The sequence below is a fragment of the Mus pahari genome, chromosome 9 (genome assembly GCF_900095145.1).
Source record: "Mus pahari chromosome 9, PAHARI_EIJ_v1.1, whole genome shotgun sequence".
NCBI lineage: Eukaryota > Metazoa > Chordata > Mammalia > Rodentia > Muridae > Mus > Mus pahari.
The window spans coordinates 6,641,163-6,656,553 of NC_034598.1; the positions used below are offsets into that span (position 1 = coordinate 6,641,163).

General features: G+C 41.5%; 1 protein-coding gene across 7 annotated transcripts in view; it reads left to right on the top strand.

The window, feature by feature from the left end:
* Window positions 1-15,391, top strand: part of Cdk19 (cyclin dependent kinase 19) — a 126,960-nt gene that overhangs the window by 36,176 nt on the left and 75,393 nt on the right. For 6 of the 7 annotated variants that reach the window (XM_021204557.1, XM_021204560.1, XM_029542268.1 and 3 more), the window contains exon 2: window positions 6,804-6,879. The exons of the other annotated variant lie outside the window; for it this stretch is intronic. In XM_021204557.1, coding sequence (XP_021060216.1) covers window positions 6,804-6,879 — 76 coding nt within the window. The remainder of the gene's footprint in view (window positions 1-6,803; window positions 6,880-15,391) is intronic. 7 annotated transcript variants of the gene reach the window in all.

A 15,391-nucleotide genomic window follows, 5' to 3' on the forward strand; every position in this document is an offset into this window, starting at 1 on the left:
AAGAAAAAACTCCACACACTTCTCATGCCAGCTGACTCCTCCCCCATCCACAACCAAGAATGTCAGCAGAATGCTATGCCACTATATACAAAAACAGGACAACCTGAAGCTAAATGGATGCCCACTGCAGTACCAACAGGTCCAGCCTCACAGTGCACGCCCTGAGCTACGCCCCCTCCAAAAGGCATCTTCCAGTCACAGCCTCCACACCAAGCAAGGAGCATCAAGAATCTGTCTGGGCTGTTTTGTTCTCTTTACAAACTATAGATATGTACAGTTGACAATCAGGATTGCTAGCCAATAACCATATAGTTAACACTACCTCACGAGTTGAGAACAGAATGCCAGAAACATCTTCAAATGCCTTGTCACACCAACATCAAAGTACCCTGAGTGAGGAGGACTGGAGAGCCTTTTCAATTTAAAAATGTTAGGAGCTATGTAGAACTTTGATACAGTTTTAGGGCGCTCTGGACACCCATGGCTATTTCATGTAAACCACTGACACTTTGAGAAACTACAGTATGACTGTGATCAAGTTTTCATTGAACTTATTACGAAATTTTATCTCTAGGTCTCAAGTTAGGCTTTACCATTGTCTCCTTGGCGGATGGTATTGCCTCTCAGACAAGGCGGAGGTTCCACCCAGCCTCAGCCATCTTCTCTCCTTCACATACTCAGTCACACGGTTACTAAAATCGTCAGTTTTGATTCAGAAATATGTTTATTTTAATCATTTTATTTTTTTAGAGACAGGGTTTTGCCTGTAGCCCTGGCTGGTGTAGAGCTCTCAATGAAGACCAGGCTGGCCTTGAACTCACAGAGATCTAGCTGCCTTTGCCTCCGAGTGCTGGAATTGAAGGTGTGATCCACCATACTTGGCCCATCATTTCTTCCCATGCTCTGCTACCGTTTTGTTTTGTTTTGTTTTTTTTCTCCTCACCATCACAATCTCTCTTCTGAGAAGGAATCTGTGAGGGAATCTACTCTGTTCTCTAAAAAGATGGACTGTCCCTGGGTGGTGGTGGCCCACACCTTTAAACCCAGTACACTCAGAGGCAGGGGCTCAGAGTGTGGAGTTAGCCTGGTCTACAGAGTGAGTTCCAGGACAGCCAGGGCTACACAGAGAAACCCTGTCCTGAAAAAAAGAACAAACAAAACAGTAGCAGCAACAACAAGAGCAAGAACAAAACAAACAAACAAAACCCAAATCAACCTACCAAAAAACCTGGGCTGTCCCCACTTGCATAGCTCATTCCCCATTCTCTTTGCTGTCACTGCGCACCCAGAGCTCTGTAGTCAAACTTGATACTAGCTGCTTACTCATGTGTGTTGTTTCCTACTGCACGCCCGCCTGGCTTCCCTGACATCCTCAGCTCTCCCCTGCTGCAAGACCCTCCCTTAGAGGGATAGCTCATGGGGTTGCCTGCCTTCCTCCTCACGTTCTCTGCACTCTGCCTGGCCCTTCCCTGGGCATATCTTGAGGGCAAGGTGCATAGATAGGGGTTACTGTTTATGTTTCCCACATAATCACCCAGAATTTCGTTTATAGATGGCTTGTGATAGCCAATATAATTTCTTAATTTGTTCATCTTCAGAGTTTGACATAGTTTGAAAGTCAAAATATGAACGCAGTAGTTTGTTGGAATAAAATAATAGAACTTTTCTATTTTCATCAGAAATAAAAATGGATTTTAATTTTCTTATTAAAAGACTCAACATTTTTAAAGAATGTGTTTGTATGAGTGTGTGTATGTGTGTAAATGCATGTGTGTGTTTGAGTGTGCATTTTGTGTGTGCATATGGAGGCCAGAAGTCCCATGGTGTCATTCTCTGCCCATTTCTGTGAGGCAGGGTTTCTTCCTGCACCCACACAGGTACATGCGCCTGCGCTCATACCGACAACATTCACAGGTTAAGAAGGGGTTACTTTTACTATTGTGGGCAGATGTGTGTGTAGACCAGAAGACAGCCGTAGGTGTTCTTCAGGCATCACCCAGCTTTTTGTTCTTTTGAGACAGTGTCAGTTCAGTGGCCTGGGAGTAGTAAAGTAGCCAAGTAGGCTAGCGGCCCCAAGAAGTTGCCTGTCCTGGCCTCCCCACTGTGGGAGTGACAGAATATGCTGCCTTGCCAGACTGTTTTCCCTTCCCCTTACGAGGTAGGCACTTTACTATTGGAGCTGTCCTTCTAGTCCCGCAAGAGGGTGCCCTTATGCTCTGGGGTAGTACTTGTACTTGAAACAAGTACAAGCTCTGGGGTAGCTCTACTACCACCTGGAGGGATTCTAGGATCGCGACCCTCAACATAGACGAGAGCAGCAAGCTTCCCTGGCTCATGTGCCTGCATTGAACTGTTTCTGGATGCATCATGTTAGCAGTCTTACAACATTTCCCTTACATTTTTTATGTGGTGGGTATATGTGTATGTGTTAGACAGCTTGTGCATTCTCCTTCCATTATGTGGGTCCTGGAGATTTTGAACTTAGATTGTCAGGCCATAGGTGTTCTAGGTATCACAGGCTGGACTCAAAATTCAAGAGATCTACCTGCCTCTGCCTCCTAAGTGCAGAGATTAAAAGTGTGTATCAGGTCTGGTGCCTATGGTCTTTATGCTGAGGTTTTGAATTTGTCAAAGAATCCAGTGCCCCCTGAGACCACCCCATTTCTTATGCTGAATCTCAGGTGTGCCCTTTCACCACTTACCACGTGACAAACATAAAAAAAAAATAACTTTAATGATATATGTACTTCATTCCTTCTCAATTTTAAAACTTCAGATCTTAAAATTGAAGGTTTTTCAAAGTTTTATTACTTTAGCATATAAAAGTTAAATTTAAACATTGTAAGTGAAATAATTACTAGATTTGCTCCTTGTTTCTATCCATATAATTCAGGGTAAGAGGCCCATGCTTCAGTCTGTTCTCGAGCTTTCAAATTCCTTTGACAGCCTGGATATGAAATTTAAAAGCTATTAATGTGATGTGTTAATTTTGCACTTTTTGACTTACTGCAAAAAAAACTTATAGTTTCCATAGCAACAATAACCTATCCAGATTGTATAATATTCTTTACAGTATTAAAAATAAAACTGCAAATCCATGAGTTTCTGGAGCACCTCATGAAGGAGAACTGGGACTTGAAAGATTTCAGTGAAAAATAAGCTGTAATTCAATGTGAATAATGTGTCAAAAAGCTTTTTATAATTTTAAGAATTAATATCTTTAAATATTCAGTAATAGATAGCTGGTAGTTAATTTGATTATTAGGCATGAAGCATGTGCATTGCATTTCCAGTGTTGTAAGCACACTGGTTCCACACACTCGGCAGTCCCTGCACACGAGGTAAGAGGGGCACTGGCTTGCAGTGCTCTCTGTCATCTGCTTGTGCCTTTTAGTGGTTACTGAATGGTCAGGAAACAGCGGAAGAAAGGGGAAAGGATCATCCAAGCTTTTCCTAGTGTTTGTCTTTGTTCCTCAAAATATGCCTTTGAGCCTGGTATGATGGCACACTCCTTTTATCCCAGCACCCAGGAGGCAGAGGCAGGCAGAGCTCAAGGCCAGCCTGGTCGGTCTACATATTGAGTTCCAGACCAGTCAGGGCTTCATAGTGAGACCCTGTCTTAACCCACCTCCTCTAGTATGTCTAAATCATTTTGAAAGAACTCAGATTATTTAAAGTCAGCAGTTGTTTCGGGGTTATCACATTTTGTTAGTACCATTAAGTAACACAACTTCCTGCATCTTAACATGTGCTTTTAATTTTTTGGATTAGTTTTCAGTATATAGTTACATGTATATATTTATTTGTAATAGAATAGCCTGTATATTTTTTTGATAACACATAGTGTCCTAGTTGCTTTCTATGGCTGAGATAAAACACTGACCAAAAAGAACCTGCTGGGAGGAAAGACTTTACTTCATCCTACAGGTCCATCACTGACAGGAACCTGGAGACAGAAACGAAAGCAGGAACCTCAGGCCAGCGCTGATCATGCCTGGCTTGCTCTCCATGTCTTGCTCAGCTTGCTTTCTTACACAGCCCTGAACCACCTGTCTGGGACTTGGGGAGGTGGTGCTGCATAAGTGGGGTGGACCCTCCTACTAATCAAGAAAATATCACCGACTTGCCCACAGGCCAGTTCCTCAGTGTGGTTTCCTTTTCTCAAGCCATGCTAGAGCAGTGGTTTTCAACCTGGGTCCCCACCCTGGGGTGAGGGTGGGGGAGTTGAACAGTCCTTTTGAAGGGGTCACATATCAGATACCCTGCATTTCAGATAGTTACATTATGATTTACCACAGTAGCAAAATTATAGTTATGAGGTAGCAACAAAAATAATTTTGTGGTTGGGGTGGTCATAGCATGAGGAAAGGGTTGCAGTATTAGGAAGGTTGAGAATCACTACTTTAGAGTGTGTCAGGGTGAGAACTAAGTGGATAGACAGCAAATTTCCCATGTTTCTAGCGACCTTTATAACTAATTCAACAAGTTCACTACAAACTATTCTTTTGACATCTGCTATATTTTTTGTTTACCCAAATGTTCTGTAAAGGCTCTGGAATTTATTAGTCCCTGGGACCAATCTTTAGCAGCACCATATTTAAAAAAAAAAAAAAAAGTAATTAAGAGATGCTTAATTACCTTGATTGGCATATAATGGCAAAAAATAGAATTTTAGACTGATGGTGTGAGTTAAGCATCTGTAACTCACTTATTTCCCCTAAATAGGTGGTTCTGATGATGCTAGGTGGCCCTGGCACTGGGAGGTGGTGGCACATGCCTTTAATTTAACCTCAGCTCTCAGGGGCAGGTGTCCTGTTGTTGCTCTGTGTCATGGAGATTCTGCAGGACAGGCTCCCTCATATGCACAGGCAGTTCACTGGTGGGGTAGATGTTGGGGTGTGCTAACTCAGAGCCCTGGAGCTTGGTCAGCTGAGAGCTCTCCTGCACCCCACCAGAAGGGGCCAGCTCTCTAGCACTGCCCCAGCTAGCTCATCCAGTGCTGCAGCCAGCAAGGGAGAGGAGAGCCAGCTCTTTTGTTCTCATGTCCTTGGGTCTGGCTCACCTGCAGGTGAGGTGTCTTGTTTATTTACAAACATTCTCAAGTTAGTAAATAAAGCTACGTGTTCCTTAATCTTTTTCTGGTGCTCAACCCTGCTTTGTACTCCATTATTTTAGAATAGTAAGTCAAATGTTCCTTCCCAATTTTTTTCCACATCAGAAGTTTTTCATCTATACAGTCTCATACCACCACCACCACCAACAACAAAATACTTAGCCAGGCATGCACAACATATTTTCAAAAAGGAACAACTCTACTCTTTGGCTAATAATATTGTCTGTAGTGTCCCCAAGCTAACAGTCCTTAGTCTGATTCTTGACACCTTTTACCAATCAATCAGCAAAACTAAGCTGTAACAGATGAGGAAACTGGACTTACCATGAATATACTTCCTGGCCAGACATTAAAGGTGTTTGGGGGGAGGTTTTTGTTTTTTTTAACAGCACCCTTTTTCTTGATAAAAGAGTTAAGAGTGAGTAAGGCAGAGACATGGAACTATGGGTATATAATACAAGAGATCCACTTGAAATAAGAGGTCCTTACTAGCATGGTGTTGCACACTTATTCTCAGCACCTGGGGAGAGAGGCAGAAGGAGCTCTGTGAATTCCAGGCAAGCCTAGTTTACACAGCAAGTTCCAAGTTAGCTAGGGATACAGAGGGAGACCTGGGAGATGGGGGAGGGGGAGAGGGAGAGGAGGAATGGGAGAGGGACAGGGAAAGAAAGGAGAGAGAGGGGGCCCACAGATGAGAACCAGTGTCTAATACAACCAAAAGATAAAAACTGGAGGGATGGATTATGCCCCTGTTACTGGAACAATCCACAGCATGATTTGTCTTTGCCAGCTATTCAAATCCCCGTCAGCTGGGGCCTTCTTGTGTCCGGCTCTGGTCTGTATGCTGAGGATATTATCTGTTAAAATAGCCACTCATCTGCCCCCTCCTCCCATTACTGAATATTATATTGGCTAAAAGCCTTGGTAACTATCAGTCTTCCCTATATTCCCAATCCTGTCTTCTTTGCTTGTTTTCAAAACTGTCTCCAGCCGGGCGTGGTGGCACACACCTTTAATCCCAGCACTTGGGAGGCAGAGGCAGGCGAATTTCTGAGTTCGAGGCCAGCCTGGTCTACAAAGTGAGTTCCAGGACAGCCAAGGCTACACGGAGAAACCCTGTCTTGAAAAACCAAAAAAGCAAAACAAAACAAAACAAAAAAAACTGTCTCTTAACTAGTAGATTTCTCCACGTGTGTTTTGAGAAAGCAATGTTGGTGCTGAGTTTTGAAGCCTTAAAGGCTTTTTTGCTTGATGCCTTGTAACTGGGAGCTAATTAACCACATCAACTGGTGGTTTATATCAGTCGGTTACTTCTGTAGTGGTGGTTTATAACAGAATACTCGTGTAGATTTCAGGAATAGGAGTGCTCTACGGTATGTTTAAATTTATACTCACGCTTATTTACTCTTTGGAACTAGTGCTGACTTAAGTGCCCTGCGCTCTTCACTGTGAATTCATGCTTTAGCTCTGTCTAGTGTTTTTGTTATAACAGGAATTTTTCTTTTGGTATTTTATATTTCCATACTAGAAATATTATCAAAAGTAATCAGCAATGCATGGTATAATGGCAGGGTTTACATATTTATGAGAGATTAAATGTTTCCATTGTTTTTGTAGTTGTAATTTTTAAATCTAAAAGTAATATATGGAAAAATTAAAGCTGTTTTTATTTTTTTCTGTTTACATGCAGAAAAGATGAAAAGGAATATGCACTTAAACAAATTGAAGGCACAGGAATATCTATGTCGGCTTGTAGAGAGATTGCAGTAAGTATAGTTTATTTTATTATCAATATTGGATATTTAGTATAAAATATGCATTAATGTATGCAATGGATGATAATGTCATAGATTTAATTTAAGAATAGTTTATATAAAATAGGGAAATCTGGAAACTTAAAATTACCAAAGTCATTTTTGAGCCTTTTATTTTTTTTTTAATTTTTATTAAATTTATTTATTTATTTATTTTACAATCCCAATATCAGCCCCCAATATTAGCCTCCCTCACTCTCCTAGAACCACCTCTCATGGATCCTCCCCCATCCCTCTGTCCCCTTCACCTTTAATTTTTGTTTTGTTTTTTGGCTTTATTATTTATCTACTTATTTTCTTTTGGGGAGAGGTTGCAGGTGGAGGGCAGATAAAAAAGGAACAGGGAGATGAGTGGGACTGTGTTGCATGATGTGAATTTCACAAAGAACCAATAAAAAGTAAAATAAACAAAAAACCCAAACAATATAGAAAAAGGATGGTTAAAAAATCTGCTATATCAACACTTAGAAATTCTTTTCTTTGCAAAAATTCTCCCTCCCACACACATAAAAATAGAGACCATAACCTTTTTGTGCAGTATGCTTCGATCCAAAGTAATAAAGTAAATTTCAACTGTGAAGTTAGTTGAACTGTTTATTAATCATACTATGTTATATGAAGTATATAACAAATTGTGAGATGTAACTCAACACTCTTAAAAAATTTGCATGGCAAAGAGCGGCTAAGAGGACAATTAGTCAGGGCAGCAGGCTTCAGTTAGAGTACAGGTTAGAGAGCTGCCTTAGTCTCTCTGTACTGTCAGGACAAACCACTAGAGCCTCCAGTATCCGGGCACTGTCAACAGACTCCGTATCTGGCACGGGCCTAGTGCCCTGGTTTATAGGTGGTTTGCCATCCTTTTCTTGTGTCCTCTATGATTGAAAGGGTGCAAGGAATCTCTCTGGGGTCTTTTAGAAGGGAACCAGTCACTTTTACAAGGGCTTTGTCCTCATGACTTAAAAATCATCTCCCACCTCATAGAGGGCCCATGAAGTAGTTAGTGACTTAAAAGTTTGAGTTGGGATTGAGACACATAAACATTCAGTTTAGGACTGGAACAAGGACTCAGTGGGTAGAGTGTTGCACAAATCTGAAGACTGCACCTTCATCTCTAATACCCAGTAAATTCAGGATGGGCCTGCTTGTATTTCTAGCAAGATGGCTAGCTTGACTCACTGAGTCACTGTGCCCTGGGTTCAAGTGGGAGACCTTACCTCAGTAAATAAAGCGGAGTGAAGTCAAGGAAGACACTGATGTCAACCTCTGGCCTCCACAGCTTGTGCACACAGTGTATATGCACTTGCTCACATGCATATGTGCCTACACAGGTGAACATACATGCACATACACCACATACATAGGTACGCACATGCACAAACACTTGCACACACACACACACACACACACACAGAGTCATGGAAATAGAAACCTCATTTTTGTTACTGCCAGGGGGAAGAGAAGTCTAGAAGCCCTCCCTCCCTCCCTCTAGTGCTGAGAATTGAACTCAGCATCTCATACATCCGATATCTCCAGCCCCTTTCCCAACTTGTTACCTTGCTGCTGAGTGTCTCAGTCTGGCCTGCACTGCTGAAAAGTCCTACTTCCTTCGGGACTTCTGTTTTGCTGTTTCCAAGTGCATGTATGCATCCACAGTCCAGCTCTGGTGTTCCCAAGGTGATAGGCAGATCAGCAGTTAGGGACTGTCACTTTTAGTGTTTGTCCCCCAGTGCAGTAGATAGGTGGGAAGGAAGTGAAGAGCTTACTGCTCAGTGGAATCCTTACAGCTTTTGGTATAGATGAATAAACTTTTTCTTTTTTTAAAGTTATGAAATAGAATTGATAGAGTGTATATTAGCTGGTAATTTAACTCTGAGAAAAGCTTTGAAATATCCATGAATACAGATGTGTTAAGTTTTTAAAATTTGTTTCTACAAACCTTAAAATTATTGCATTAAGTTTATATATTAAAAGTGGAAGGGTTCATGGCATTAGACAATAATTTTAAAAGTCTTTATAAATAATTTCATAGCAGCCTTATTTATAATAGCCAGAAGCTGGAAAGAACCGAGATGTCCCTCAACAGAGGAATGGATACAGAAAATGTGATACATTTACACAATGGAGTAACTACTCAGCTATTAAAAACAATGAATTTATGAAATTCTTAGGCAAATGGATGTATCTGGAGGATATCATCCTTAGTGAGGTAACCCAATCACAAAAGAAGTCACTAGATATGCAGTCACTGATAAGCCGATATTAGCCCAGAAACTTAGAATACCCAAGAAACAATTTGCAAAACACATGAAACTCAAGAAGAAGGAAGACCAAAGTGTCGATACTTTGGTCCTTCTTAGAATGGGGAACAAAATACCCATGTAAGGAGTTACAGAGACAAAGTTTGGAGATGAGACCAAACGATGGACCATCCAAAGACTACCCCATCCAGGGATCCATACCATATCAACCACCAAACGCAGACACAATTGCATATCCCAGCAAGATTTTGCTGACAGGACCCTGATATAGCTGACTCTTGTGAGGCTCTGCCAGTGCCTGGCATATACAGAAGTGGATGCTCACAGTCATCTATTGGATGGGACACATGGCCCACAATGGAGGAGCTAGAGAAAGTACCCAAGGAGCTGAAGGGGTCTGTAACCCTATAGGAGGAACAGCAATATGAACTAACCAGTACCCCCTGAGCTCCTGTCTCTAGCAGAAGATGGCCTAGATGGCCTAGTTGGCCATCATCGGAAGGAGAGGCCCCCTGGTCTTGCAAAGATTATATGCCCCAATACAGGGGAATACCAGGGCCAGGAATCGGGAGTGGGTGGGTTGGAGAGCGGGGGTGGGGAGGGTATAGGGGACTTTTGGGATAGCATTTGAATTGTAAATGAAGAAAATATCTAATAAATAGAAAAAAGTAAAGAAGTATCTAGCCTTGTAAGGATTTCTTTATTGTATCATTTTAACTTTCTTTCTTTCTTCCTTTCTTTCTTTCTTTCTTTCTTTCTTTCTTTCTTTCTTTCTTTCTTTCTTTCTTTCTCTTTTTTCTTTTTTTTTTGTTTTTTTTGTTTTTTTTTTTTGTTTTTTCGAGACAGGGTTTCTCTGTGTAGCCCTGGTTGTCCTGAACTCACTCTGTAAACCAGGCTGACCTTGAACTCAGAGATTCCTTGCCTCTGCCTCTGCCTTCAGTGCTGGTATCATGGGTGTGCCCCACAACCACCTGGGATCTGTATGAGTTTGAGGCCAGTTTGCTCTACATTGAGAGTTCCAGACCAGCTACAGCTACATGCATAGTAAGATCTTATCTCAAACAAATAACAAACAAAATGTATTCTTAGAAGATCCTAAAATATAAAATGTCTTATGGTCTGATGTATGTTTGTGCTTATATGCATGCTTGTGTGTACTTGAGCATGTGGAAGCCAGTGGGGCCAGCAAATACCTTGCCTTTTTAAAAGAGTAACAGTTTAATAATTCTTCTGGAATTTATAGTGTCTTTTGAGCATATGGCCTCAGCTCCTCCTGTATCTATCCTCTCCATTTTCACGTTCTTCCATCTTATTTTTGAGGCATACTTTCTTATTTAATCTGGAGCTTGCCAGTCTGGCTAGACTGCCTAGCCAGCAAGTCCCAGGGTTCTCCCAGCTCTATAGCTCTAGCTCAGGGAGGACAGGTGCAGGCTGCACATGCTTGACTTGTGTACTTGCCGATGTTTACACTTCGATTCTCCCACGTGCATGGCTAGCACTTTATAGACTGATCCATCTCCCCAGCCCCTAAACCATAAACTTTTATGTAAAGCTAGTAATCCTAGATTCACACTAAGATGGACATTTCTGTATTTATTTGTGTTCACTTGGAGAGTGTGTCCATGCAGACACACACATGCACACATGTGATCAGGGAACTCCTCTTAGCAGCTGGCTCTTCTCTTTCACTTTGTAGAGGCAGTCCGTCTTAGTTCTCCTTGCTGGACTGCGTGCTGCAGACTTAGGTGGCCCATGAGCTTCGGATGACTCAGCCGTCTCCACCGATCATCTCAGCACAGAAGTGAGACACAGGGATCAATCACACATGCTTGTTTGTTTATGTGTACACATGTACAGGCACAGCACGCGTGGGGAGGTTGGAGGTCAGACACATTTAGGTGTGAATTTTTTCTTCCCACTATGTGAGTCTCAGGAATTGAACTTAGATTGTCAGGGTTGGAGGTAGTTGTCTTCTAGACTTTTGAAATATGACATTAAAATGGTGGGAACAAACAAAACTAACACATATTCTTTTGCATTCGTTTTAAGGTAGGAAAGAACTTGGATTTTGGATTCAAATAGGTTTTGGTTGTATAGACTCTATTCTGTTTCCTGCATGTCTTGAACAAGCTGACAGTAGTGTTGGGCCTTATTCTACCTATTGCTAGGTAGCTATAGAGACGAGGGCTTTTTGTTTGTTTGTTTGTTTTTAAACGATTTATTTATTTATTTTATGTATATGAGTACATTGTAGCTGTCTTCAGCCACACCAGAAGAGAGCATCAGATCCCATTACAGATGGTTGTGAGCCACCGTGTGGGTGCTGGGAATTGAACTCAGGACCTCTGGGAGAAAGTCCATGTTCTTTACTACTGAACCATCTCTCCAGCCCCTGTTTTGTTTTGTTTGTTAGACAGGATCTTTCTGTATAGATTTGGCTGGCCTGGAATTCAAATAGACCAATGCTCCTAGAACTCCTAGAAACCCATGTGCCTCTGCTTCTGTAGTGCTGGGGTTAAAGCTGTGCACTGCTATGCTCTGCCTTTTTTTTTTTTTTTTATTTCTTTTTTTGTTGAGCTTTATTTTTATATAATAAAGGGGTAATTTTTAGGTCACAATTCAAGGTATAGCCCATCGTGGTAGAAAAAGGAAGGGGCTGGGGCTTACAGCAGTACTGCTCTCGTTTCTCTGAAGTTGAATTGCTAAGTCTTATGAGGGAGGTCTGTTAAATACTTCTTATTCTATTTATGCTCTTTGTTTTGAAATAGGTAGGTTCTAGCTATGTAGCTTGCATGGAATTTGCCCCTCGGTTGGCCTGTAACTTGATGTAGTCTGCCTGCTTCTGCCTCTCACGTGCTGGGACTCCCCGTGTGCACCACCATGCCTGGAATGTAAGCGCTCCTTTCAGAAGTTTAGAACTATTCTGTGACAGCTTGCACAGCAGCATTCTTATGCGTATACAAGTCTGAGTTTTGAAATGTGAAATACCATTTTCCTCAGAAAACATTGAAATAAAAGATACTTGGGTCACCAGCATATTCCACCGAAACCTATTAGTCACGCAGTGACTGTTAGGCTCCTCGGGCTGCAGTGGCCACAGGCAGCCTGTTTCTGGTGTCTTTGGTTTTCAGTGGATCCCCACTTAGCTGGCAGGCCTTGCTTGTTGATTTTGGCTTGATGAACTCAGTTCCCCCCTTGTACATGTTCAGCGTGTGCTGCTGCTCCGCTTCAGCTCCAGGAGGAAGTGGGCTGGGCGTTAAAGCCTTGGACTTGTGTTTGTGAGACAAGGTCTCACTGTATAGCTGAGAGAGGCAAATTTTCCATCCTTCTGCTTTAGTCTCCCAGATGTTGGCATTGAATTAAAGTCTTACAACTTTAGGCCACATCTCGTATTTTCATATTTACTGATAGTGGCAGGCAGTCTTTTCAGGTCTTTCGGGTGCCTGGGGTTTATAAAAACTAGAATAGAAACTGGGAACAATTAGACAAAGTGCCAGGGGTATGTGGCAACCAGAAGAAGTCGAAGCCGTCCTACCTAAGCAGTGTGACTGTGGAGCCAGTTCCTTGACTGTAAGAAGAGGAGAGGGTTAGAAAGCTCAGGGTAGAGTAGGAGACATGGCTCCAGTCAGTGGCTGTGTTAAGTGTTTACACCAGTGACAAGGCGGTCTAAACAAGGAAAGCCCACAGTTGGAGTGTTGACACAAAAGTACACATGCTACCAGAAAACTTAGCATGATTAAGAGAAAGGAATTTTCTCCAGCACCAGTGGGTTGTCATAAAGACACAGTCTCACTCACGGTTTCTGTTTGTGTTCTGGTGATAAAAGGTGCTCATATAAATTGTAGTTAGAGCAATTCACAGTCAGGATGAGATGGAGTTTTAGCAAATACCAACAGGAATTAGACTGCACTTGGAAAGCATGCAGCATAAATTTCAGTTTTATAAGTCTCTTGGCATACTGGGCAGGTCTGGTCATCTAGACGTTTGACTCTTGTTTGTCTTAGAAGAATGTTTTAATTGATTAGAAATTCTACACCTTGTAGATTATAGTGAAACATAATTTTTTGAGGGGGTGGGTGATCTACTTTCTGGTAAGTTTGCCAAGCCATTTTATTTGTCTTATATATTAAAAAACAAACCAGAGACATAAGCCTATATTTGCTTGTGGTTTCAGTCTTGAGATGTTTCCAACATGGGTTCATTTGAGTGTTTTCTTGTTGAGCTTTAAAAAATTATCCCCATTCCCACCCCATACTGTATCTGTTTTGTTTGTGTTGGACATTGAACTTGGGCTCCCTGCAAGATAGGCATGTGGCCAACCACTGAACTATACACCTAGTCCCAGGATTCTTAAAAGTTGAGGTTTTTAAATGTAATGATCTTATCATGTTATCAAATTAAATATATTTTAATACTTTTATGGCATTCTTGTTTGTCTTTGTCAATTTTTGTGTTTTATGTCTTTGTTGTGTTGAGCATTACCTATTTTATTATATTCCTGGGAGTCTTAAAGTGTCTTTTGTTCTCAGTGCATTGAGAAGGGGGCACAGAGAGGGCTGGTCAGATTCATTTGGAATGCTAGACCCCTTTCCAGCAGTTTTTACTTTGATGACTTCTTTGAATTTTGTTGTCTAAAATAATAAGCACAGTTAACTTGAGATGACTTTAAAAGTGTTGCTATATCAGTTTCTTTTGACATATACACTCCTAATGTATTGTAGTCTCATTGTGAATAAAAGGTAGCATGCTAAAAATAGGTTCTCAGCGTTTGGACAGGTTAAGTTTATAATAGCTAAGATAAACATTTAAAAATATATAGTGAAAATTTCCTTCCTTTTCCATGCCACCAGATGAACTCTAAGTTGGTATCTTAAGAATGTGCTACCATTTTAAAATTGCTATATTCCCAAGGACTGATCTTTGAAAAGTTTTGCATAGAACATAACTCTGCAAATGATTTAAGAAAAGGACAGTATGGATTTTACCGAGTAAAGTCCTCTGATGTGAAAGGTCCATCGATCGGTTTTTATCACACTTGAACTTGCAGTAAGAGGTGCTTTCCTGGGATAGAACTAATGTGTCGGCATACATGAAAGTGCCCCTCTTTATCGCAAGTCTGTGATTCGAGTAAAAGCAAGGCCAGGGCTACCAAACATTCCCAGTGTAGTCGTGATCTGACTGAGGGGCGAACATGATGCTGGCAAGCAGCTGATACTTGGGTTTCCCTTGCTGAGTTTTTATTATTTCTCCCATAGCAACCACAGTGCATGTTCTCAAAGGTGAGCAGGACCACATCCTGCTACACAGGGCCTTGCCCAGCCATCGTCAGAGATGCTTCCTCCTTCAGTAAATGGGAACAGAGACCATAGCTGAACAGTGTGCAGAGTGGGAGACCTTGGAACACCCTGTACTAAGTGGGATGTCTTCATCATCCCCTCCCCTTGTGGCTTAGGGGACCCTTCAGAGCAGGCAGAAAGAGTGTAAGAGCCAGAGGGGATGGAGACCACCCAAGAAACAAGGGCTTCTAAATACAGAACGACTGAAGCACTCATGAACTCAGAGGGACAGGCAGATGCTGCACGGGGCCTGCACAGGTCTGGGTCTGACAGGATCCCAGTGCTGGGAGAGGAAGTGGACCCCGCCCCCACCCCAGCCCAGAAGTTATCTCCAGATGAAACCTGCTCCCTCACAAGTGAGGAACAGTTTCTTCAATGCAGTCTTCACTGGGAGTACAGTCTCTCAAGGCCACGCACATAAACTGAACTCAGTGGTATTTTATAAGTTGTCTTCCCCCCACCCCATCCCTGCATCTGTCTGGGCATTTTTTTCCTTACTCTACAGGCATTTTGTTTATATATTACGGTTTCAGATTTTATATTTTCTAGGGGATTTTCCTGTACTAATGTGTACCTATATGTATTTCTTATTCTTTTTCTTTGTGGGGAGGATCTGGTAGGAGTTGGGAGAGGGGAAACCATAATCAGGATATATTTATGAAAACAACCTATTTTCAATTAAAAAAGAAATAAAAGTAGAAGCATTAATATTCAATAAGAAAAATCTATCATAAATAATCATGAAAATATTAAACTCACAATAGGGATTTTTAAAAACATATGATATCAGTGATAATATTAAGTGTTTTCAATGGAATAAAATACTGGAACCTACAATTGTATCACTGAGTAAAATAGTTTGTTTATCTA